The sequence below is a fragment of the Cryptomeria japonica genome, chromosome 4 (genome assembly GCF_030272615.1).
Source record: "Cryptomeria japonica chromosome 4, Sugi_1.0, whole genome shotgun sequence".
Lineage (NCBI taxonomy): Eukaryota > Viridiplantae > Streptophyta > Pinopsida > Cupressales > Cupressaceae > Cryptomeria > Cryptomeria japonica.
The window spans coordinates 591,271,504-591,299,479 of record NC_081408.1 but is presented as its reverse complement, the minus strand read 5'-3'; the positions used below and the strand labels follow the sequence as shown (position 1 = coordinate 591,299,479).

At 36.3% G+C, this 27,976-nt stretch overlaps 1 protein-coding gene across 4 annotated transcripts in view; it reads left to right on the top strand.

Moving 5' to 3' along the window:
- The first annotated feature begins 5,424 nt into the window (after window positions 1–5,424).
- LOC131078635 (GTP 3',8-cyclase, mitochondrial) overlaps window positions 5,425–27,976 on the top strand; it is a 155,847-nt gene continuing 133,295 nt past the window's right edge. The window contains exons 1-2 of one of the 4 annotated variants that reach the window (XM_058016403.2): window positions 5,425–5,604; window positions 15,952–16,056. In XM_058016403.2, the coding sequence (XP_057872386.2) occupies window positions 15,961–16,056 (96 nt within the window). In that variant the 5' untranslated portion in view covers window positions 5,425–5,604; window positions 15,952–15,960. Of the gene's footprint in view, window positions 5,605–15,926; window positions 16,057–27,976 lie in introns of all 4 variants that reach the window. The other 3 variants (XM_058016396.2, XM_058016395.2, XM_058016391.2) reach the window with 3 other exon arrangements.

The following is a 27,976-nucleotide window of genomic DNA, read 5'->3' as shown; positions in this document are numbered from 1 at the left end:
GAAGCCTTGTTCCTTGCCTAAGCCTTTGAACTAACCCATTCCCAAGAATTTTTTAAGGGAAAACACTTGTCTTTTATGAGGAAAGGTTGAAAATGAAGTCAATGATGAAAAATTGAGCCTAAAGGAGCAATTTCGCTCTTGACCCTTCCAAAGGGTCCAGAGCAAATTTTATTGAAACTTCCTTTTGTTCCCAATTTTGTATCAACCCTAGCATTGATTGAGGTGGATTGAACTTAGAGGCATCCTTAGGCATGCATTTGAGTGATTTGTGGTCACAAAATATGAAGAAATTGTGCAAAATGCAAGATTTCGCTATTGACCCTTCCAGATGGTCCTGACCGAAAATCTCATTATAGGGCCTGTCCTTTTAAAGGGTCTGAAATGAGAAATACCATGTTAGGATGAATATATCATAAGTGATTGACACCATTTTTTTTGTTTTCTTTGTAGATCGACAAGTCCAGGGTAGGAGGAATAACAGACAAGGAGGACCTATTCAAGTTCCATCATCATTAAAGAAGACTCAAAGTGATTCCAAGTTGGAAGATTTCAAGTGTTCAAGGAGTTGCACATAATAGACCAAGCCATCCTCAAAGACCTCATTCTACCACATAGAGAAACCACAAGATGTCAAGAATAAATATATTATAAATATTTCAAGGCGATATGAGCTACCAAAGGAGGAGTGACTTGACCATGAAGAGGCCTCATCGAGCATAGGAGAGCCAAGGAGAGGTACATCATTCACCGAGTACACCAAGGAAGAAGGAGAATCAACCAAGGTCAGTGCAAGGGTACGTTAAAGAAGTAGATAGTTTCAGAAAAGTTAATCAAAGTTAGCTTCTCATCATCACCACATTGAGCATCATGAAATATTGCTCAACGTTCATTGACTAGGCAAGTGTGAGACAAGGTGGCATCCCAGTCACTATTCCTCCAGTTAGATAGGTCCACATCAGCATGTCTAGATTCAATGTACCTGACTCATCAGTGATGACACAAATGTCGAGGCACCTACCCCTGCTTCCTATTGGTTCTCAAATTTTGAATGTAATTTTCTCATTGGCTAAGGGAGTTTGTTGTAACAAACCCTAATTAGGGTTTTCTATCTTGTAATCCTAGCCATTGTTTGTAAATCAATAAGAGCAATTGAAATGTAAAGAGCTCCCTATATAAAGCTTTGGCTCTTCATTTGTAAGGGATAATAGTTAGCTAATAGAAGTTAGAATAGCAAATAGTCAGTAAAATAGAATAGCAAATATAATAGCAATTAGAGTAGATTAGGAAGAGAAAGCAAGAAATTGTTGCCTTGATTGTAATTAACTCCATTTTTCATTGAAGTTATGGTGAAGTATGTTGTTTCTTTGCAATATGCATGGTTTCTTGTTGAATCTTTGTTTTAGATGGTCAATGATTAGATTGAATGGAAGAAGTTACTGAATGCACTCGCATGGAATCCACCTAGTCCAAACCACTAGCCTCTTACTGACTGTAAGTGCGCCTTGCATGGTCAATTGGCATATAATAAGCTTAATCTCAAGTCGTTATGCATCTATTGTTCATGCATTGACTTGAATGGTGATCAATGTCTGATAGTGTACGATTTGAATATATTCGAAACATCCCTTAGAAGATTGCACTGAGTTGGTGTCAGATCGTTCAACCTAATGGTGAGACCCAACCCAGTAGGTCTCCACCTAGTTGTTCATCTATCTTCTTACATTCTAGGTCTTAGAATAAGTTCTCTAAACCCTATGCTTTTGCCATTTCTTTATCTTCCAGCTATTAGATAAGATTCAAGTTCCGACAAATTAAACACTCAAGTAGTTGAATGTAAGTCCCCTTGTTAATCCAAAAAACCCACATCATACCACAAGAGCTTATCCACACGTAGAGACCCTACATATAATAACCTTGGAGTCTTCTCGAATGATCCTTAGGCGAAATCTTCAGCATTCGAGGAAATTTTGTTCAAGAGAGGATAAGATACCTTGGTATTTTATTCTGTGTTCACATGTGCATGAAAAACACATCAACATGTATATGACACATCATTATGTTTTGTTTGTGTTTTTAATCTAATTTGGATGTTATTTTCATGCAATTGCTATCAGGGTTTTGTATTATGAGAGTCTGCTTTCGCTTTATGTTTGTGGCAACATAACAAAAATTTTCCCAACACCCAATTGGTTAAGGATTGACACTCTCAAGGTATGGTAGATAAATCAACCATGTAATTCTCCTTAAAGCCATTTGAAAAAACTTTCTAGTTTCAAGAAATTGAGTCTTTTGTTTTTGTGTTATGCAGAATAAGAGACACAATCTAGTGAAAAAGTGCATTTTTTAAAATGATATTTTGCAACCATCTAGAGATAATGCAAAGTACAGGAGAATAATATCAACCCTTTTTGAATCCTAACAATAACTCTAACCTTAATTAAACTATAATTTAATTGTTATACTAACCCTAATCCTAATTGAACCATTTCCCTAACCCTAGCATGAATTCTAATTGAACCTCAACCCTTTCCCCAAGCATTATACTAGAATAATAACCCTAAATGTATCCTAACCTCAACCCTAAAACTAAACTTAGCATATAATTAAAAGTTAACCATAACCTAACCCTAAACTTAACTCTAACCCTAGAATTAAACCCTACCTCCAACTTATATCCCAACGTAACCATACTTTAACCCTAACTATAATCAAAAAATAATTGTATCAAATCCTAATCATAATCAAAGCCTAACCATAATTGAACCCTATTTCAACCCCAACCCTAACCTAATGTTAAACCCAACCCTAACCGATGACGCTGGCCCTCCGGATCCACGTGAATGCTTTTGACCCAGAGCTATGAATTGGTGGGGCCACAAACAGGGACCTCATCCCCACACTTCACTTGTTCAAATCCACAAGCACAATGAACCAACGGGGATTTGAACCTTGGTGGCCGCTTCACCAAAGAAGTGTTTAAACCGCGACACTACATGTCTGAAGACAACCCTAACCCTACTTGTGCTTGACCCATAATGCTAATTAAATTATAATTGGAACCCTATATGAATCCTAACTATATTTTTACCCTATTTGTAAATTAAACAATTAAGGTTGAGATTGAGTTAGGGTTATAATAGTATTATTAATACTATACTATTCTTTAATATAAAATAATATTGTTATCATAATCAAACACAATTAATACAATTATTATATTACTGTAGTGTCATAAAATTGTGACCCTAGCAATTTTTGACTGCATTAGGGTCCTCACGCATGCGAGATCAAATCCTCTAGCCTGATCGGAGACCAGAGACTGCTCAACCCTCGAAATCAGCTTCTTCCTTGGCCTTCGCACCACCCTGTCTGTACTCTACCTTGGAGGAAGGGGTAGGATAGGGGCGTGGCGCCCCTGTCCCTGCCCTATTTTGGGACAGGACCCTTCCTAGGGTTGTACAGAAGGTTGTGCAGTGAGCGGGAAAACTCCCTTGATGTCGGCTTGTGACAAAAATCAAATTCATTGACATGTATATAAGAGACATTTGTCTTGTCATTTGCATAAGTTCAAGAAGTTGGAAAAAGTTGCACGCGTTGGTCAAGTTGCATAAGCGATCAAGTGTTCAAGAGCATTCAAGCATTCCTTCCAAGCATTGAGCATCTCAAGTCTCCCTTCAAGGCTAGTTGTTGCATTCAAGTCAAGGATTCAACCATTGAAGAGGAGATTGATTCCAACATTCAATTCCACACGAGCATTTATATCAACATTGCTACCACAACCTCCCTTGAGGTGATTTACAATCCAGTCTTTCATTTACATTTACTTGCAAGTACTTTATTTTATTACTTGGTTAATTCCAAAACTGGGATTTTACCTAAAGGCAAACCCTCAATCCCAACCCATTTTCCTCTCTTTTCTATGTGTAGGTTGCAGGTGCACAGTTGAACTTTTGGATTCAGGCTCCATTTGTAGAGGCGGAAAAACCCTTTTTGTTTCATGGATTTTCCAGAGAACCGTGTACATTCCCGCCACGGTCCGGACAACATTTCCTCAAATTTGCAGGATTACTTCATCTCAACATATTACTACTAGATCCAAGTGCACATCTTCATCCCATATTCCGATCTTAAGATATAATTAGTTCTTTGTCATTTTTGCACTACACAATTCAATCAATTCTTTTCCATTTCAAATAGGAAGAGGGGATTAACTTAGCATTCCCATTTCATTCAGAATTCTATCTTCATCTTTGGAGCTTGAATCTAGTGAATTCTTCTCTCCTCTTCCAATGTAACTAGGTGAAAAGTGTTTGAAGGGAAATCTGTAGTGAAACTCTCATCTCTCCTTGGAGGGAAAGGGTAGTTTTCCTCTTGATCTCTCATTCACCTTTCACCACATTACAATTACTAAATGAAAATTATAATGTACAATAATATTATACTAATACTATAATATTATTTTAAAATAAAATTATATATAAATATTTTATTAATACAATTATAGGTATTTAAAATAATTATAATATAATAATATTATCATATATTAGGTACAACCTGAGTTGGCCTAGTGGCGGAGAACTTGTGCTCTTGAAAGAGAGGTCATAAGTTCAAATCCCATAAGGGGGTAGGGTATGTACATATTATCGGCTTCAGCCCATTACCTATTAAAAAAAATAAAAATAAAATATTATTATATATTAGTATAATTCAAGGCCCTTATTTTCAATATTTTCACCTTAAACTCTAATAGGGGCCTCCAAAAGGATATTATAAAATTAAATATATATAAGCTAGCCGTTTTAATAATGAAATAGTGCCATAATTTTTCTATAAATAATTTATAATGCAAATTATATTTAAGACAAATTCATTTTAAAATTATAGAATACATTCTAACATAAAAAATTTAATTCAAATTTTATATTTAAAAATAAATAAATTTGAAGAATGTTTCAATCCTACTTACTCTTATCTAACAATAAATAAGAACGAAACCAAAGACAACAAATTTTATTATAATTTTTTAAATTTAATTTTATTTATTTTCTATCTCATATACATAATTGACTAATAATAATAATTTTTTAAATAAAACAATGAATAAAATAATAATAAAAAATTTGTAATTAAACAAATATAATATATTTTCATCTACTATTTTGTCCACAGACTATCCTTAGCCTCCTGCACTTTAAAATTATCTTCTTCTACTACCATTCTACTAAAAATAAATATACTAATATAAAAAAATAAATAAATTTGGAAAAAAGTTTGAAAACCTACTTTAAAAAGGAAAAAAAAACCGTTAACAATAAACTCAATTAATTTTTAGCTTTTTTCAAAAATCTCATGTAATTTTTCAATCCTATTGGCTCCAAACTTCTGTAAATATGAAAATTGGCCCATTATTTTCTAAATTAACCGGCCGCCTTCCGCCTTTAATATTAATTTGGCTCCACATTTTTTCAGCTGTTGAAAGACTATTAAGAGTCCTTTTAGGCTACCATCAGCTCCTCCGCAGGCAGAAATCCTTCTGTTTGGGAATATCGATTAACGATTGTCGATAATCAATTATCAGTCATTTTGGTTTCCGGCTTGCTGCAGGTTGGTTTGTTTGATTTAAATTGTAATGAATTTTTTCTATTTAAATACATGAAATTAATTAACTCACCGTTTCTTTCATCCATATTTCCTTACTTTAGAAGATTTACAGACTGCAATCTTTCCATTAATCTTCAAACTGTATTTCTTCTTGTAAATTCTGCGTGTTTATTACGCGAAATGACGAGTTTTCAGCAATTTTAATTTCAATTTTATTTTCCCAAGCTCTACACAGAACAAGAAACTGTGGCCATGTAAAACTTGAGTCGGTGAAGGATTAATGGCAAAGGAATATGGGCGTGCACGTGTGCCACCTTTCTGGTGACTTGTTTGTGTTATACACCTTTTCTTTGCCTATTCTGGTTTATTTTCAAATGACTAACTCGAATTGACCATTTGGCAAAAAATTATTCCGTATCTAAAGAAAAGGTCAAGTTGCCTGTCGATGACTGTTTTATGGAGTTCAACGCCGGGGTTCGTTTTACTAATAAAATGAGAGAAAATTTTATGATTATGTTTTCAGTGGGCCAAATTTTTATGCCGTTTTAAAAAAAAAGAATTATAATAGCTTCCCTTTAATTAAAAGAGCACCGATTATCTTACCCGTTCAGTTACTGGTGCCAGGGAGGGCGTTCCTGAAATTTTTAGCCTGTGCTGCTGAGACAGCTTCCGACTCGTTTGGGGTAAATGGAGTCACAATTGTTACATTTTGGTGAACTAACTGCCACTACGGATTAAACTTGGCAATCTTTTGTTAGAAAATTCTTTCGTACACAAGCTAGCAATAAACATCAAAGCAGTTGCAGCAAAGCCTCAGCCTTCCACCGCTACATGTCCTTGAAAATATTATATTGTGGGACACCCTAGGGTGAAATAAAATCAACAGTAGCCCCTCAATGGAGGCCCAGCTTCATCAATTTCTGTGTTTCCTGATATTTTTTAGCCTATAATTTCTTAATTGCAGAATATTCTCCTACTATACTGTACTATTGCAAATATAATAATATTTGCTGGCACTTGAAGTTTTCATGAAAAGTATTGAAGTTCAGGATATTTCTTCTTTGTGAAGCCTAGTTTGACACTTGACGCTAATGATAATCTGCAGAACCAATACCCATACACTGTTAACGAGAAACAGTTATAGAAGATATTTGGATTGGATCCCAACTCATGGGGACTGTGGCGGTATTTACCTAGAAAAATAGCCTGAATATTTATATCGATCCTAATATCATTAGCACTGAGTAGGCAATTCAGTCCATTTTTTTGAAGTCCTCTTTAGGATGTTGCAAGAAGGAAGCTTATGCATTAAATTGGAGTGTGGAGCTAGTTTTTCTAATTTTCTATGCTCCCCCAAGTTTCGGGAACAGGGATGGTAGGGGATGGCGGACATGATTCTGGTACAGGGTACTTTTGAGCCATTTTTTAGGGGATGGAATGACGACCATTAAAAATAGGGAAATTTTTAAAAACAGAGAGAAATTTTAAATATTCATTTCATAAGATTGATAAAGCATCATCATAGACATTATAGAAGTTTAATACATAACATTAGATTGAATTGAGATTTCCCATGAGAGTTGGCAAACAAATTGACAAAATTTAAATGCTTTCATTGTCAATGTGCACATATTTTATTTAAGAATTATAACAAAATGCCAAAGGCTGCAAGTTTCAACTAAAATGAGAAAAGAATAGAAAATATGGCTGTCCCTAATCTAAATCAGTAGATGCAATTGGTAGGTTTGTATCAAAATCAAAGTTCGAGTCTGAGTCACTGCCAATATAAGGGGCTGCCTTAAGCAGTGGAACCCCAACCGATCCCTCTTGTGTCTTGTCCTCATCAATTTGTATAGAATCTTTGGGATCAACATCTCAACTTAAGGTTGGAGTCTGATGATACTCAGTAGTTTGTTGATCTTGTAGCCACAAAGCACTACATACGTCCACCAACTTCTCTGTTTGCCTAAACGTAAGGTTGTTATTATCCACAATAGAATAAACAAAAGTTGTAGAACTTATATTTTTCTAGATATAGAAAAGAATTTTCAATCTGAAAGCATGCCAAAGCTAGGAGAACTCTATGGAAAACTCGGCCCCAATATCAAGGAGATTGTGCCGAGTAAAGAGTTTAGGCTTGAAAGGTCAAAAAAAGTCATGGATCCATTTGCTAGGCATTTTGTTCACAAACACAAAACCAAAAAAGACTTAGAAGGGTTTTTTATCCTCACAAAGTGGACATCTTGGATTAGATATGCCAAGATGTATCAAATGGGTGCCAATAGGAAGGCTTTGGTAAAGCAAACACTAGGCAAAATAGGCAACTTTGGTCTTCACAACTACTTTTTACACAATTTGAAAATGTTGAGCCTAGATAAAATTGGGAGAATGAAGAGACCACTTGGTATTTGTTGTTTGAACCATGACAAGATGAGGCAAAAGCCCTATATGCTTTCTTAGGAGTTTAATTACATCAAATAGTATCAACATACTATTTCCTTCCACTAAGGCGTAATGGAGTACATGGATATTTTGTGGTAATGTTGAGATCTCAATCATTGTCTGGAAGATTTCTTGGTCAACATGACTTTTAATTAGATTTAGCTTTGGCTTGAGGCAAAGAGAGCTAAGTGGGTTAGCCTTAGAGTTAAGATCTTGTAGATGCTCGATTCCCCTTTTGAAGAACTTAAGGGATTGCATCCATGGAGTAACCACCAATAGCTTATCTTGAAACTAGATGATGGGAGACCACTATATAGATTGTTAGTTGATGGATAATCCATTGCGAAATCTATCCCCTTTTCATAGTAGCCAAGATTTAATAGTTTGTCATGCCTTCCTAGTACTTATGGCCACAAAGTGTCACTGATGTTAATAGGAATGGTAGTAACTTAGTTCCCCATATGGTGAACTAGAAACAACACAATTTCTCCAACTATCAGGGGCCTTCCTGTGTTTTAATCACTTATCCAAGCAACGTTGTTTTATTAACAGTATTGTCCTTGTGAGGGATAGCTTCTCAATAATATTTACTCAAAACTTAGTAGGAACCCAAAAGAGCAGAATCCATCATTTGCATGAAAAGTAAATATCTAGTAAAAGGCAGTGCACAGGGTTGCGATACATCCTGCCTACTTCTCAAAGGAATCAACTGAACAGTCAATTACCTTAGTCAAACTGAAAAACAAATAACAAATTTTGCGCTTTAAACTACCTTTTATTGCAGAATATCAACATAGCAATTCTGGTTAAATGTACTTAAGCGGGATGCAGCACTTATCTTCTTCAGAATTGATCCAAGAAAATTCAGATTGTAGTCAAATAGTCCAGTTGTTGAAAATTATTGCTGGTCACTACTGATGTAGTGTGACTTCTTTGGTCAGTTCTGGTCAAGGTAGTGGCTACTATCAATTTGCTGGGTATTTATCTTTATGTCCTCTTTTGCTTTGATTCCTGTATGGAGGACTAGGAATTTTGGTGCATTGGTGAAAATGGGTCATGAATTGACCTACTAACAGTAATAACTTTAAGAAAAGTCAAAAAAGTATGATGCCTTGCTGGTCAGGTCAGTCATGCATTTTCAAATGTGAAGAAGAAAACCCATTGAAGGTCATTTGTCGTTATGTCCTCTTTTGCTTTGATTCCTGTATGGAGGACTAGGAATTTTGGTGCATTGGTGAAAATGGGTCATGAATTGACCTACTAACAGTAATAACTTTAAGCAAAGTCAAAAAAGTATGATGCCTTGCTGGTCATGTCAGTCATGCATTTTCAAATGTGAAGAAGAAAATCCAGTGAAGGTCAAATGGTAGAGACAAAACTAGGGTTTTGACTTGACAATGTCTTCCTGTTAAAAATATTGTTTAACTTTAATATGGACAATGATGACATCATAAATGACTAGATGATGCTATAAAATAATTAATTGATGTTATGACAGTGTCATTGTTTTGTTTTTATTCAATTGGAATGTTCTTGTCTCTGCTTTAATACTGTCTCTTCATCACTTTGAAGTTTGATGATATTAGTGGATTAGTTCATGGTCAAGTGAAGGCTTTTTGGGCTGTAAAACATACTCAGGTTGTACCCACCGTTTACTATTAGAAAAGTTTTTTTTAAAAACTAATTCCTAGCAGTGAACAAGCTTACGCTTATGTAATTGAATTGACAATCAATCAAGAGCTTCAATACATGATAACTATGCAGCTTATGCCAATTTAGAAATCAAACAATATAGTGTTCACCTAAATTTTGATTTAAGAAGATAGGTAGGAATTGTTAGAATCTGAAAAGATGAATAACCTAGAATACCTAGTGCAAATGAATAGAAATAAAATTGTGAATGTAAATGATACAAGATCAAAATAACAATATAGAGTTAGCCTCCAAGAGAGAATTGCAAAATGCTAAAGAAACAAAATAGCATTAGGAGAATGCAAGAGCAAAAAGTTGCAGAATGCAATAGAACGGAATGGAATACCAAGACTAGCTAGGAGTGAGTATATATAGGAAATGAGAGAGGGGAGAGGTGGCAAATATGATCATTGGGGAGCGACCACCACAATAGCCTAAAATAGGCAAGTGTAACTCCCATGGAAGATGCAAACACCTTGCACCCACTCACATTAATACTCACTTTATTAATCCTAAGAAGCTTGTGTAGGAAAAATCTAGGAATAGGAAAATAAATAATCAACTAGGAAATAAAAACCTACACTAACACCCCCCCTTAAGCATAACTTAAGTGGGTGAAAAGATGATGGGTTGTGATGAATGAGGCCATATTAGGTATCCATGTACAAAGAAATTCCCCCCAAGATAAAGAAGATGCCCCCACAAAAATAGAGAGAAAGAGAGAGACAGAAAGAGAAAAGAGGTGGAAGAACTAAGTGTTACCTTGACAATGTGTAGCCAATGGTAGATGCTTGAAACTGGATGTAGGAGATGGTCCACAATTGTCGAACAACATTCCTCCCCTTAGGAAGAAACAAAAACAATGGTGTATGCATGATATCTTCCCATTCCTGAAAGGAATATGTAGGAAGAAAGATCAAAATGAATGATGTCTCTGAAATCTGCTTAGTGGTCTTCATGTCGATGTTGAAAGTTGTCACAATCAAATTAGGTGTTCTAGGCCACACTACTGAAGATGACAATCTAGAATTTCATGAAGACCAATGCAGATCATTGTCCAAAGATGAAGATGACCCCTACAAAAATTGCTCAAATGTCTCTAACCCAGTGCCAAAGTGTGAGATATGCTGATGAGATGAATTAGGTACCATAGAAGATTCAAGTACAGTGACCATGGATGTATGGTGATAGCTGGACCAATGTGCATCTGGTACTGTCACGATAGACGCAAATATAGGCAAAGAAAGAATACAAAGATTTGAAAATGTGCTCATAACATCAAAAGATGATGCAACTCCATAGGAGCTATCGGAAAAGAAGAGATGAATATCCTCAACGGTGTCCTCCAAGTCTACAATGTGGGACTCTACAAACAAAGATTTAGTGTCTGGTACAAATGTGTCTGTGATGTCCCCTTTTTGTTGACATCAGTTCTTTAGTGAGGATTAGCCTATTACCTTGACCCTCGTAGGCTAATGGGATTGGTTAGAGGGTCTTTTGAGGATTGGTATCATCCCCAGTGTTTAGAGTGCTTCAGTTTGGTCTTCGTTTGGCATCATTCGGACATCATTTGCTCTACTTACTATTTTTAGTAAGTCTTGGGATGTTAGAGATGGACCCCTGCTATTTTTAGTAAAGGGGGTATGGTCATATGCAGTCTCCTCATGTTAGCTCCCAGTTCAGACGACGTTCGAAAATACAGAGTATTCATGGAGATATTAATGTTTAATTGGATCAATTAAACATTAATTATTTGGAGATTATATTATTAAGTTATAAAATGACTTTATATTATAAAGCACTTAAATGAGGGTCTATTTATCATGAGAAGGGGGCCAAGTTTTTTAATAATTTAGGAGCACATAACCCAAGGTTTAATTACATTATTGATGCCAATGAAATATTATAACATTTTAATGTTAATTAAGAGCTTTTTGAAGAAGTTCGAACTTCTTGAGGAAATATAAGTGTGCAAAAGGAATCGAACTTCATTATGTGATTGTAGTTTTTGATTGAAGTTTCTCTCGAGCATTGAAGTGTAGAATACCAAGGGTTTCTGCAAGATTCAAGGCTTGTCGGCATTGGAGAGTGTGGCTTCTTCATTGTAACAGCATATAGAGGGTGTGCAATATCATCTGATTATGCTTGTGAGAGTTGCCTTCACTCAGGAGTCAATATTGAGCTGATTGGAGGGTTTATTTCAGAGTTTGTTTGCAGATTGAAAGAGACTACAGTGCGCTACAGTGCTGTGAACAGTGCTCATGAACAGTGCACTACAGTAGTTCAAATTCTATAGAAGGGGATTTAGAAAGGTGAACAGCTATATATATTTGACAAGGGCTTTGCATATGAGGAGAATCAAACCAATATATCAAGGCAGCCATTGAAATTCCAGGTTTTCTATCTATGGTCATTGTATTAGATAATCATTACTTCATTGCTACATCTGCTATTATGATTATATCATGAAATACTTGGAGGTTGCATATGTTTAATGGAGATATAAGTTGCATATTCCACATTCATGGTAACATTCAATATTGATCAGCCACTTAGCTTTCATGCCAACTGTTTGCTTAAATGCCTAATGGCTGTAGGTATACATTGGGATGCACGACAAGTGTTTGTCATAATGTCAACTAGCTGTATTAGTTAATTTCAGTCATTACATGTGTGTGTAAAGGTCTAAAACACCTAGTATATCATTTGTATAACAACCTTGCATTGTTAGAAGCTTTCCATAACTTCATTTGCAGCCTACAAACCCAAAGAAGACAATAAAAAAATTCATAACAGCGGCTTCAAACATTGTATGCCAAGTGTTTGACAATATTCCTTGGGGTTCAAATAAGCGAAACAGGGTCAGATTAGCCAAGGGATATTACAGTATCCCAATGATCTATCTCAGGAAGATGATGAAAACCTTGTTGCATGGAACCATTGGAAGCTATTGAAGAAATATTGCTGAACTCGGTAGTAGCAACAAGAGTTGAAATGTCTTCAATTGGAGGATATGAAATGTCCTCAAGTGGAGGAGATGGAGTGTCCTCAAATGTGGAAACATCATGCATAAGAGCCTGATCATGCATAAGAGCATGATCATCTAAGGAAAACATCACTTTTGGATGAAGATCCAATGTCTCCATACAATTGTTGGATGATGGTCCAAGTAGTGAAAGGGCACTCAGTATGCTCTATGTGATGTAGAGTATCCTTCGAAATACTAAGACATATTAGTCCATAGACCATGTCATTATTGTTAAACCACACATTCTTTTGTTCATAGTCACTTAGCTTAGGAACTAGTCCAAGGAGATAGGGTAGTAGATCCTGCTCAAGACAGTGATTCTTTATCCCTTGTTTCCAAGACAAATAGTTCTTTGAGGTTAGCTTGATAACAAAAGGATGGAAATAGTTATCAAGAGACACGATTAACTCCCCCATTAATGAAACTTTATCTTAGTTCGTGATTACATAGAAGACACAAAGAGATACCCACTTTCCACTAGTATCAAAAATCACCCACCCAAATATTACAATGTTGGCACTTTATAGTATAGTGCAATTACAAAACTTTTTTCCAAATTACAAGTCTCAAGATCCACAATGGCCAAAAGTATAAGACAACTCAAAATTTAGAACAAAATAAGCTTTGTAGTTGTGCTCAACACCAACTTCAACTTGCAATATCTGAAAAGTGTGACAATAAAATTGATTAAACCCAACTTAGATGGAAAGTGCTCATCTTTAGCTTTTCACAATGTTATTTTGTTCACTGAAATCCAACACCCGAGGCAAAAGATATGAATTTTCGAAAAACTGAATTTGTCCCGTAGGAATATTTTTACTTGCACAAAAAGTTTTACCTCTGCTTTTATTTTTGGAAAATCTACTCATTGTATGTAAAAAATAATGAAAATTGAGAAATATTTTGATGCTGTGAATAAAACCCAAAAAGCATTTTTCAATCTATCAAGTAGAAGATGAAGAAATAAAATAAATTCAACCAATTAGCCAAAAAATGGTCGCATGATCTTTTTGGAGAACAATTTTTGTCAAATCTGCTTAGTATCTGCAAAATCTAGCAGATACCCAAATGGTTTTTCGGGGTTAAGAATAATACCTAGAAAGTTCCATTTTTCTATTTGACAAGCAGAAGTTTCAAATAAGATGTAAAAATGAAAACTCCAATATTTTTTTTATTTTTTGTGCTTTGATTTTTTTGAAATAGAAGCCAAATTTGACTTTTTTTGAGCCTTTTGGACACTATGGAACAACTGAAAAAGCCACCAGGATTACTAGAATGCTGCAAACACACAAATTTTACAAAATATTTGCACAAAAAATACCCTACAGATAAAAATTTTTCCTCAAACTTTTTTGATTCTTAAGCTCATATGGAAATGCAAGAGAAGAGCTTAATGAGTTTTTAGAGAACCTGCAAAAAACTTATGACCTCCCCTCCAATCTCTCAAATAAGGAAACCGAAATTTATTCTTGCACTAGAATTGCTCTAATACCATGTTAGAATTTGAAAAGATGAATAACCCAAAACACCTATTGTAAATGAATAGAAATAAAATTGTGAATGTAAATGATACAATATCAAAATAAAAACATAGAGTTATCCTCCAAGAGAGGAGAGGTGTCAAATACGACCAATGGGGAGAGACCACCACTATAGCCTAAAATAGGCAATTGTAAATTCCATGGAAGATGTCGATTTCACCCACAATACTAAACAAGCTTAATTAAAAGTGTAGGAAAAACCTAGTAATAGGAAAATAATAACCAACTAGGAAAAAAAAACCTACACTAACAGGAATGATTCACTTTGGCTATAAGTATAATTATAAGAATGATATGATATTTCAAAGTATGGTAGAGTCCATGTTCTTGGATTTGTAAAGGACAAAGAGATCGTACTTTTGGTTACAAGGATGAACTTCTTGAGTCCAAACACATCTAGCATCTCACTTCCATGCCTTAGGACCAGTTGGGAAACAAAATCTTTGATATGTAATATTTATCTGGGAGAGTGTAGATAGGCAACCAATATCCCAAATGGAAATGAGATTAAGAACTTTATTTGATTAATACAATTATGTTTTCTGCAATAGCTTGCTATGGGGATTGCCATCTCAACGAGAAATTGATCACCAAGTAAAAGTGGAACCAAATAGTTTAACAATGTATAGATCATGTTATAGACTCAGTCAATGAAAGAAAGCAAGGGGTGGATAAACAATTTTTTAGAGCTACTAGGAAATGGATACATACAACTATCTAAATCCACCATTATTGTAACCTGCTTTAGTAAATTGAAGGATGGTGCAAAGATATTGTGTATAGATAGCAGATTTCAAAGCAAAATAACCATAAATTACAACTACCCCTTATCCTGAATAAATGATCTCCCGAACACTCTTAAAATCCAGTCTTTTTCAAAAAAGTTCTTACAGGAATTAAGTAAACTGACACAGCTAAGACAAATTTCGCAACAAGAAATTGACACTGATTTTGTACAAATGTCTTTTGAACTCACCAATGGCCAACAACCTTCCATGAATATAATGTACATATCTTGAACTTTTTGAGAAAGTTGCCTAGGATGAGCAAAGTGGGGTTTTTGAGATGGCAAAATACAAATCCTTACCTTCATTTGTAGGGACTTACGTTCTAACTTCTAATACTACAAATGTAAGATTTTACTTCGCTATATGAGGTTTATTTTTGTGGAGAATTACGCCCTTTGATCAATATGTTTGAATTTCCTTTTTCCTTTTGTAACTATCATGCAACATAAAGCTATTGTTTCAAGGCCACAACAGGTATAAAGAATTTGTGGCTGTAAATTTCAATGTTAAATTATAATAAACCTAGGAATGTTTTGTCATTATAGATTATATTGTACGTTTGGTTCTGTAATGAAAGGGGGACCTGGAAGAATTGGAATCTCATTATATCTGGCAGGGATTCTAATAGCTATGCATTTGCTCATAGCTAATAGACAATGACATTGCTAAAATGATTACAGTTGTTGCTAATACAAGCAAAGTAATTATTAGGTTTATTGATTCAATACACTCTGCATGCCATTAAATATTTACACATAGGGAGTATTAAGTAGATTATGAAATCGTTTAGAGCAAACTTTATTCAAATAATTTGTAATTAGATGATATCGGCAGGTTATCAATTTATTTGTATTGACAGGCTGTCAAAATGAATGGAAGGAAATTAGGATACCTAAGATTGTATGCTCAATCTTGGAGGTCAACACTGGCAACAATTCGTAACATGGCATTTGATTCAACATCAGTGAGTTGATTGTTGACATTCTTTCATAATTTCTGAAAACAAATTATCTTTTTTTATGATAAAATCCTCTCTCTCTCTCTCTCTCTCTCTACACACACACACACACACACACACACATATATAGGCATCGATATACCATATGTGCATCTACCTCCTTATAGATGACCCAAGCATTGTGGGAATATGAGACCACACACGGCCTATTTAAGAAACAATGAGCCATGCTTTTTTAATTTGCACATAAACACCATAGCTAGCAATTATATCTTAGAAGGTAGTAGCATGTTATTTTGTGGTGTTTTTATTTGAAAGCTAAGTAGATCATGTCCTCTATACACAAGGTGCAAAGTTAGGTTCCGTAGAACCATTATATTATCTAAATTGTGTTTTGATTATTTTGCAGACAATGAAGTTAATTGTCAATCAGATAGTTACATTGATGAGTATTTGAAGCTTTTGAGAAAAACTGTGTTTATTTTCATCAATGGCTTGGATCACACTCCATGATCCATCACTAGGATAAGCAATAGACGAAGTGAGGTTTGCAAGATTCGACCAATATAATAGGTGATGCCAAGGAGATGTGGAAACCAAAAACAATAAAAATTGAAGTAAATGTAAAGAAAGTTTAAGGGAGAGAACATTAGAAAAAAGGAAAGGGTAAAAACCTTATCAATTTAAAATCCAAATATAAAAATATAATAAAAATCATAGGAGTGAGGAATGGGAAAAGATCAATTTTATAATTAAGGGGAGGTGGGTAGGGGGTGGGGGGGGTGGTGTGTGGCAAGTGGTAGGGGACACAGAGCTAACACATAAAAAATATTGAAGTTAATACCATAAGGAAAAAACTTGGGGAAATTGCTAATCCGAACGTATTGTGCTTTTTAGAGACACCAACATGTATGGGGTTTATAACCTTTTACAAGGTTAAAAAGCCCTCCCTTCTCGTATCTCGAAAATGAAATCTAGTGTAGGGGCTTTTTGACACCTGTATGGGGCTTATTAAAAGCTTAATTTTTTTACCTAGATTTAGACTTGTTTATTGGACTGCAGAGTCATTTATTTTTTGACTTAGGACTTATTGAAAGAGGCCTAAAGAAGAATAAAAAGAGAGGTTAGGGAGGAAAAAAATTGCAATCAAAGTTATCATGAATCGAAACTAGCAGCATATTCTGTAAATTAAACTTCTTTCAAATAGTAATAGTTTTGCTCAGAATTGTTTAAAATGATGCCAACTAATTTAACATCTTCCTTAGCTTTAGTCCAAGTATAGCATCTAACACCACTGAATTGAGAATTCAAATCATACTTAAGATATTTGCAGGGATTAAGAAACACATATTAAAATAGCTTTGCTCAGATCAATACATGCTCATGATCTATTCCATAAAGACACAATAGCTTCAAAAGGATCACACTTTGATTAAAAACAATAAATTTTTTTCCCTGTTTCAAAATTTTGTCCTTTGAATGTTAGAATTGTAAGACATAAAATAACCAAAAATTAAGGGCAAGGAGTAAATCCAATAAAATGTTTAATACATATCATCATAAAATCAAAATAGCATAATAGAGTTAGTTTCCAACAATATTGGAGATATGCAAAAAAATGTTCAAGAGACAATATCTGCAATAAGCAAAATAGCTTAAAGAAAACTCACAATAGCATGAACATATAAAAAGGCTAAAAAGCTAAAGGAGTGGATACATATATAGGAAATAGGGGAGGCAAAATTGGTGAATGAGAAAAGTAACTTTAACTACCAAAAATAAGTGAGTTACACTTAAGAGAAGATGGGAGGCAAAATTAGTGAATGAGAAAAGTAACTTTAACTACCAAAAAATAAGTGAGAGTTACACTTAGAGAAGATGAGAGGAGTGGATACATATATAGGAAAGAGGGGAGGCAAAATTGGTGAATGAGAAAAGTAGCTCTAACTACCAAAAATAAGCGAGAGTTACACTTAGAGAAGATGGGAGGCAAAATTAGTGAATGAGAAAAGTAACTTTAACTACCAAAAATAAGTGAGTTACACTTAGAGAAGATGAGAGGAGTGGATACATATATAGGAAAGAGGGGAGGCAAAATTGGTGAATGAGAAAAGTAACTTTAACTACCAAAAATAAGTGAGAGTTACACTTAGAGAAGATGCCATCTAATTTCATAATGACCCACTCACTATAAATAAGTGAGCTAAACTAAATGTCTAAGAAAATATATAATATCAAACTAAGGAAAATAAGAAAACTACACTAAGACCTCCCCTTAAGCACAACTTAGCTGGGTGAAAAAATGGGTCCTAACACATGAAGCTTGCTGAGGTACTGTTGTGACGTTTTCACACATCGCCCCATTGCAAATGGGGACCCATGTTTTTTGCTCGTTTTGTTCGTTTTCGCTTTGCTTTTTTTTAGGGTTTTGTTAGTTTGTTAGTTGTCTGGATTTAGGGTCAAGCCTTAGGGTTTTAATTACCGTCTTTTCGGACCAGAATCCAGTCGCTTTTGAGAGCTTTTGAGTTTCCTTTTCTAGAATGCAAATTTTGAATGAAATGAATTCGCCAGAATGGTCTAATTTTCAATTGGAATGTTGACGCAGAGTCTAAATTCGTCTAAGTGTTGATGATGAAACATGAATTTTGTCCAATTGAGTAATTTTGACCAAATTTTGACTTTTTTGATTTTTGATCCTAGGCATTTCAAATGATTTGTTTTCGCCTTGTGAAGTGATAAAATGTGTAAAATCATGATATTTTGGCCTGTAGGAGCAAAATCGCTCCTGTCCCTCAGTGAAGGACCGGAGCTACAAATCCAATTTTGCTTTGTCCTTGCAAGATTTTAACGTCTTGACGATGTGAGAAGGTCCAAAGAGGTACATTTTATCAAATGAATATAACTTGAAGTGCTGTCGGGGAGATCAACAGGGTAGCAAGTCCGGCTTGAGTGAGGTCCTGATCCTGAAATTTGGCTAAGTCTGGAATGCCCTGATCCTGAATTTGACTAAGTCTGGAAACTGAAAAAACCTCCAAAAACTAGATTTTGCAATATAACTCCTGGAGGTCTGAAACCACTCTCAAACATCCTGAAAGTATATATGGAATATAACTTAAAGTATAAGAAAGAAGAAACATAGAAGGAAATGTCACTTATACTTAAATGTTATATTCCATTAAAATTGTCCTGATCGAGAGTGCGACAAGTCAAATTTCGCTCGTGTCCCTCACCAAGGGACCAGAGCGAAAATGCTTAGTTGAGCCATTCCTGACCTTGTTTGGACGAATCGAGACATCAAAGGCATGGTGAAGGACGAAATGAGCATGATAGAGCATCCAGACTTGATCAAAAACAATGAGATGATGAAGTTTTGCCTAGAGGGTCAAATTCGCTCCTGTCCCTCACTGAAGGACCAGAGCGAAATTCTTCATAAGGTACGATCTAGGCAAAGATCAAGCAAATTTTATGTTCGAAGGCAAGAAAGGAGGTCAATCGAACCCGTTGAAGACAAATTGAAGATTATCAAACGTCAACAAAGGACCAAAATGCTTAAGTTCGCTCCTGTCCCTCAGGAAGGGACCAGAGCGATTTTTGTTGTGGATGACTTTCTTGCACAGTTTGAACCGATCTCAAGGCATGGATGAATAGAAGAGCACATTACGAACCCGTTGAATATAAGTTTTGAAGGTGACAAAGTGAAATAAGGCCCATAGAGCTAAAATCGCTCCTGTCCCTCTCCAAGGGACCAGAGCGAAATTCTTATGAAGGCTTAAAATTTGAAAGTTTATCAAGCATCAAGTGATCACGAAGGATCAAGGAACTTTATTTTGCACGATGATGGTGATTGCAAGTTGGAGAACGCAAGCATGAACCCAAAGACTTGAAGTTCGCTCCTGTCCCTCAGGAAGGGACCAGAGCGATATTGATTATAGTTGCTAATTCCTTCAAAAATCACGTTAAGTCAAGGTTTTGCAAAGGGGTAAAAGGTACAAGGTGTCTTTTGAAGATGATATGCAAGAGTTTTGAACGTAAAAGTGTTATCAATTAAGTTAAAGGACTCATATCGCTCCTGTCCTTTGGACAAGGACCAAGGCGATTTTTACTAAAACACTCATGTTCCGACAAAATCAAGACAATGCAAGGATAGCTAAGGTCAAGGACGTCCTTTAAGAGGCAATGAACGAGGAACCAAGGATGAAAGATGACACGTTTTGGCTAGAGCTTCAGGATCGCTCCTGTCCCTCTTCAAGGGACCAGGGCGATATCACATCTAAGGGACATTTATTTGCAAGACAAGTCACTCAAGTTTGAAAATCCTAGCGAAAATGCCAATTCCAACGTGAGGTTAAAGGCTTTGAACGTCAAAAGTGCAAAAAATCAAGACCAAGTGATGGATCGCTCCTGTCCCTTAGTCAGGGACCAGGGCGATGAGGTACATATTTTCCATGTTTTTTAAAAATTTTGGCGCTCAAACGCATTTTTGAATTTATTTAAATGCTAGGAAAATCGATATTTAATTAATGGCATTTAAATTTAGCGCTTGGTATTAATTGATTATTTTTGCCTTGTAAGAAAATCGAATTTATTAATTAAAAATGAAGGCATTTAATAATTGATTATTAATTCATTAAAAAATTAAATGGAGCGCTTGGTATTTATTTGTTTTATGGAGGTCGGCCCTTGTTATTCATTTAAAAATCATTTAAATTGCTTTATTTTTACAAAGTCGGCCTAAATGGTGGTGAGAGGTGTGAGCGCTATAAAGGGAGGGGTAGTTTATTTCATTTTCACATCATCATTTATCATCTCTCATATGCGACTTGGAGAAGGCAAAGGAGGAACGAATTTCATTTCAAGCTAGAAGGCACTAGTAACTATCCAAAGGAGAGGCGAACTTGAAGTTTCTATTTGAGCGAAGTTGCCTAGGACGTCAAAGACATATCAAAGATGGCGAAATTGCTAACTTGAAGAAAAGATCACGTCCAAGGCTTGAAGGGTGGCGAAGTTGATAAGAGGAACGTTCTTTTGAAGATCACATCAAGACTATCGAATTTCAAATTTTGCCTAGGCGAATTCCTTTATTTTGCATTTTAGAGTTAAGCTCTCAAGTAAGGTATGGCAAGATCTCTTGTTTTAATTTCAAATTTTGATCGTCATTGCCTTAATTTTGAATTTTGAAATTTTGTTTTGCCTTAGCTCAGTTGTTTTTAGGAAATGATTAATAAAGGACTTATCATTAAGTTTCCTAAAATTTGCTCTCTAATTTATGTTATGTATTGCAAAATCATGTTACTAATTTTGAAATGTTGTGTAGGCGTCAAATGGAGGTCTCTTCAAGGAAAATCAAGCCGGATCAAGGACGGTCTTCGCCAGGACGATCAAGCCAAGACATGGGCGACCTCTTCCAATCCAGCGTTCCAAGGCGAGGTACATCATCCTGCACATCAAGGACAAAAGGAGTTAGAACAAGAGTTAATCAAAGATAGCCTCTCAACGACATCAAATTAAATATCTAGCAAGCTTCAAGTGTCAGATGAGGTGGCGTCCTAGTCATCATTTCTCCAATCAGAGAAGTCCATCTCAGCATGTCCAGATTCAATGTACTTAACTCATGGAAGGTGGCACAAACTCCGATGTACCTACCCCGGCTATCCATTGGTCGATTTTTCTAGAAGGGACATGTGTCCAAGCAATACAATTTTATCATTGGTCAAGCATTAAATGTTATGTAATGGTTGTAACAAACCCTAATTAGGGTTTTCATTGTAAAATCTTGGCCATTGATCTTGAATTGATCTAAGCCATCAAATTGTATTGTGGGCACTATATAAGCCCAAACATTTCATTTGTAAAAGGAGAATTAGAGTGAAAGAGATTTTTAGATAGAATTAGAGAGATTTGTAAATAGTTGAAAGTAGTTAGAGAGTAGAATAGGAGGACAAGGCAAGAAATTGTTGCCATTGATTGTAAACAAACTCCATTTTCATTGAAGTAATGGTGAAATATGTCGTTTTTCTTGCAATTTGCATGGTTTCTTGTTGAGTCTTCAATCTTAGATGGTAGATAATTAGATGAATGGAGGAAATGTGATTGATTGATGGTGGAATTCGTACATCCATACTACTAGCAGTTTGTTGATTGCAGACTTGCCTTGCGTAGTCAACTGGAATCATTCAGCCTAAGCTCAATTTCAATTTGTTGCCTCTTCATTGATATGCATCAACTTGGATGGTATCTATGCCTGCGGTGATAACTTGAACATCATAAAGCTCCCCTTAGAAGATTGCACTAGTCTTGTGTAGATGTTCCATTGATGTCAAAACAAGACCTAGTTAGAGTTTCATCAAAAGGTCAAGTCATTGCTCCTACATTCTTAGTATTAGGATTAGATCCTCTCTTCGCCCTTATCCTTTTTCTATTTTTTTTAATCTAAGTTAGTAAGAGCCTGTGTCCAGCAAAGCAGATCGGAAGTTCAATGTAAGTCCCCTTGTGATTCCAGCAAATCACATCATACCACTGGAGCTTGTCCACACGTGGAGACCCCACTAAAAGAACCTTGGAGTCTACCTAACTGATCCTTTACGCGAATCTTCAGCAGTTAGAGACTATTTTCTCAAGAGAGGATAAGATGCCTTTAGGTATTTTATTCTGTGTATGATTGTGTACAAAATACACGTCAACAGAATTGGCGCTAGAAGGAGGGCTTGTACGTGAACTCCAGATTCTATCACTTCAAATTTACGGAGGTTATCTCAAGAGCTTTTGTCCCTCCTCCCGCGCACAACAGAATTGGCGCTAGAAGGAGGGCTTGTACGTGAACTCCAGATTCTATCACTTCAAATTTACGGAGGTTATCTCAAGAGCTTTTGTCCCTCCTCCCGCGGTCAACAGAATTGGCGCTAGAAGGAGGGCTGAGCATTTGAAAGTCCGATCTTGTCAAGAACTTTTTACCCTCCTCCACGCTCGACAGATTGAATTAGGAGTGCTTGACAGTGAACACGAACTCTTGAATCCAAGGAAGATCAGTGGAAAGCTTTTTCTCAAACACTCGAAGGAAGGTGACTGCTGGATCGTTAGTTGGACTTACGCAAGAAGGAATCAAGCTGGAACCAGTTGAACGTTCAAGTTGAATCCGAGATATTCAAGATCTCTCTTATTCCAGAAAATCCAAAAAAAAAGCGAAAAATAGAAAATCCAAAAAAAGTGAAAAATAGAAAATCCAAAAAAATCAAAAAATCAAAAAATCAAAAAGAAGGATTTCTCAATGGAGCGACAACAGTTTCACGAGGAGCAACAAGTTGATTTTCCTGAACTTTGGTGGAGGTTAGATACACAACTTTATCCACGTAGATTGTCCGAGTTTGCAAGACCAGGGCAGTGTCGAGTTCACGAGACAGAGGAACATGATGAAATGCATTGCTTGAAGTACTTATCAAGGATGGAATCGGCAGCACAGGGAAAAATCTTCTTTTGGGATGTCCCAAGGCCAGAAACGGAAGAAGGCAACTTCAGTGTCCCAGAGACTAAAGATCCTCTTCTAAGCTTCATGTGGATGATCGAGAGTCAACTCGTTTTGGATGGTGAAATGCGTCTGGAAAACATATTGCTACCATTGTGGTGTAGAATTCACAACTCACCTCACTCGGAATTTACTTGCTTAGTATGTGAAATGGCTATCAATCAAGTCATAAACCAGTTTGGAATGCCAACTTTGTCCGAGGAAGAATGTATCATGAATGGATCTTGGGGTGCACATCTCGCAGCCGAATTTAGGAGAACCTATGAACAGGACATTGCTCCAACATCTGAATGTGAGAAGGATCAAGTGTACGTTGACAATACCAATGCACCTGATGATCAATGTATTACAATGGATAGCCTGCCATGCCTTGCACCTGAAAAGGAATACTATGAAACAAAAGTTGAAGAATCAGTTGAGAATATTCAAGCAATAATAAAGGAAGATCCAGGAGTTGAACAAGCAACTAAAGGAAAGGACGACTCATTCCTTGAAGAATTCTCACTTATGCTACAAAAGGAGATCCTTGAAATTGAATTGCAAGAGTTTTCGAATGGCCTCATTGAAGAAGACAATCAAGTTGAGATATTGAGTGAAGAGCTACAAATTATCATAAGTGAGCCCAGGTATGAAGAACAATTCAAAGGGGCGCTTGAAGATTTTATCACCATTATGCTATTTGAGGAAGCATTGAAAGATTTTGCAGAGGAAACACAAATGGAATCACTGCCAAAATTTTTTCTAGATAAGCAAGTTACTGGGAGTGATATGATCCATCATCAACTTCGACCTCCCGAGACTATACTTGAAGAAGAAAGGTCACCTGAGATTATCTTTGATCCACTAGAGGAGATGTTTGAAGCTCAATCTATCAAGGAGACTCTCATTTTTGAAGATATGCTAACAATATTTCATGAAGATGCCTGGTTTATGCAAGATATCTCAGTGAAAACAGAGAATCTTGAGCTATTCGAAGGGGCGCTGAGCTTGTTTCAAGAGGAATTTCCTAATCAAGATCAATATGTTGTGGATACTCGTGGAATGATTCGTCATCAATGGCGACCTCCTGAAGCAGTTGGTGACCTCGCTTCCGACAATACAATGTCGTCTGAGCCTGAAATACGCCAGGTTGTCTCTTTCCTTAGTCCTAGCCTTGAAAGTTATTATGATTTTGATTATGGGGATTTTGGGAAAACAACTTGCATCTGGATTGATCATGGTCCTAACGAATTACCTCAGTTGATCATTTTGAGTGAAAACTTGCTTGAGTATGAGATGTGCATGGTGAGAGTTTGCCTTTTTGTATTTAAGGATGAATTTGCCCGATTGAGAACCATCACGTTTGCCATGCTCCTGTTGCACAACCTGAGAAATCATGTAAAGTCATGTACATATTTTGCTTCTTTGAGTCGTGTCGAGTCTAGGACTCTTGTATATAGGTTTAGAGTAGGTTTTCTTTTTGTGTTTTTAGATTAGAGGTCTTTTGAGCCTTGTTCTTAATTTGCCTTGAGTCATTTGACTCATGATCTAGTGTGGCTCAGGTAGTTTAGTTGTTTTCTTTTGGTGTGCGTTTTAGTTTAGTTTGCTTTGGGTCGGTTTGTCGGTCGGTTTGCTTTAGTTTAGGTGTCTTGAGTGGGAGCCTCCATCTTGTGAGAAGGGCGTTTGTGTTGTTGCCCGCACGCTGGCAATATCCTGGATCTTATGTTAGACTCATTTCTTAGATATCTATTCATGAAGTGCTCGGAATCCGAGGTTGTTCCTCTTCAGCTTTATCATCTGATCAGGACCTGTATTTGACTTGGAAGGGAATCATTTTCTGTGTCTTGATGCCGACATCTGTTGATTACTATATCTTCACACATTAATAGACTCCGAGTCATTATGGTTTTTAGGCAAAGCTGTGATTGGTGAAAAATCTAAAATCTGGCTTCAGCGCCACCGCAATCCTCAAACCCCAGTAAGCTTCACTGCTTACAAGCCAAAGGAATTGACGAAGAGAAAAAGCAATATCAAAAGGAAAAAATGAGAAAAAAGAGAAAAAAAAAAGAGAAAATGAAAGAAAAAAATGAAGAGAAAAGTGAAATGAAACGAAATATCAAAATTGGCTAAAGGGAATATGCGAGTAACTCCATCGGGGCTATAGACGCCTGGCTGGCAATGGAGCAATGTTCGTGAGCTTGCGGCGATAACCTCGTCGGGACTATGGACGTCTGACTGGCAGCGAGGCTCTATCCAGGATGCTTTTGAAGTTCAGATATACTACGTAGCCTATCACAGGGGAACCTGAAAGTCATAGTTGTCTTGTCGAGAGGAATGAATACACTTGCACACACCTGGGTAATCAAAGACTAAGTGTCTAGATATGGTTAAGGATTCTCCTTCTACTTTGAGTACATTTTCTAATCTCTTGATGAGCTAGGTTGAATTTTCCAGAGGTTCTAGGTGTCGATTGAGTCTTTATCTCTGAAATGTTTTTCAACATTTATTCAAGGTGGCGCTAGATGTTGTGACGTTTTCACACATCGCCCCATTGCAAATGGGGACCCATGTTTTTTGCTCGTTTTGTTCGTTTTCGCTTTGCTTTTTTTTAGGGTTTTGTTAGTTTGTTAGTTGTCTGGATTTAGGGTCAAGCCTTAGGGTTTTAATTACCGTCTTTTCGGACCAGAATCCAGTCGCTTTTGAGAGCTTTTGAGTTTCCTTTTCTAGAATGCAAATTTTGAATGAAATGAATTCGCCAGAATGGTCTAATTTTCAATTGGAATGTTGACGCAGAGTCTAAATTCGTCTAAGTGTTGATGATGAAACATGAATTTTGTCCAATTGAGTAATTTTGACCAAATTTTGACTTTTTTGATTTTTGATCCTAGGCATTTCAAATGATTTGTTTTCGCCTTGTGAAGTGATAAAATGTGTAAAATCATGATATTTTGGCCTGTAGGAGCAAAATCGCTCCTGTCCCTCAGTGAAGGACCGGAGCTACAAATCCAATTTTGCTTTGTCCTTGCAAGATTTTAACGTCTTGACGATGTGAGAAGGTCCAAAGAGGTACATTTTATCAAATGAATATAACTTGAAGTGCTGTCGGGGAGATCAACAGGGTAGCAAGTCCGGCTTGAGTGAGGTCCTGATCCTGAAATTTGGCTAAGTCTGGAATGCCCTGATCCTGAATTTGACTAAGTCTGGAAACTGAAAAAACCTCCAAAAACTAGATTTTGCAATATAACTCCTGGAGGTCTGAAACCACTCTCAAACATCCTGAAAGTATATATGGAATATAACTTAAAGTATAAGAAAGAAGAAACATAGAAGGAAATGTCACTTATACTTAAATGTTATATTCCATTAAAATTGTCCTGATCGAGAGTGCGACAAGTCAAATTTCGCTCGTGTCCCTCACCAAGGGACCAGAGCGAAAATGCTTAGTTGAGCCATTCCTGACCTTGTTTGGACGAATCGAGACATCAAAGGCATGGTGAAGGACGAAATGAGCATGATAGAGCATCCAGACTTGATCAAAAACAATGAGATGATGAAGTTTTGCCTAGAGGGTCAAATTCGCTCCTGTCCCTCACTGAAGGACCAGAGCGAAATTCTTCATAAGGTACGATCTAGGCAAAGATCAAGCAAATTTTATGTTCGAAGGCAAGAAAGGAGGTCAATCGAACCCGTTGAAGACAAATTGAAGATTATCAAACGTCAACAAAGGACCAAAATGCTTAAGTTCGCTCCTGTCCCTCAGGAAGGGACCAGAGCGATTTTTGTTGTGGATGACTTTCTTGCACAGTTTGAACCGATCTCAAGGCATGGATGAATAGAAGAGCACATTACGAACCCGTTGAATATAAGTTTTGAAGGTGACAAAGTGAAATAAGGCCCATAGAGCTAAAATCGCTCCTGTCCCTCTCCAAGGGACCAGAGCGAAATTCTTATGAAGGCTTAAAATTTGAAAGTTTATCAAGCATCAAGTGATCACGAAGGATCAAGGAACTTTATTTTGCACGATGATGGTGATTGCAAGTTGGAGAACGCAAGCATGAACCCAAAGACTTGAAGTTCGCTCCTGTCCCTCAGGAAGGGACCAGAGCGATATTGATTATAGTTGCTAATTCCTTCAAAAATCACGTTAAGTCAAGGTTTTGCAAAGGGGTAAAAGGTACAAGGTGTCTTTTGAAGATGATATGCAAGAGTTTTGAACGTAAAAGTGTTATCAATTAAGTTAAAGGACTCATATCGCTCCTGTCCTTTGGACAAGGACCAAGGCGATTTTTACTAAAACACTCATGTTCCGACAAAATCAAGACAATGCAAGGATAGCTAAGGTCAAGGACGTCCTTTAAGAGGCAATGAACGAGGAACCAAGGATGAAAGATGACACGTTTTGGCTAGAGCTTCAGGATCGCTCCTGTC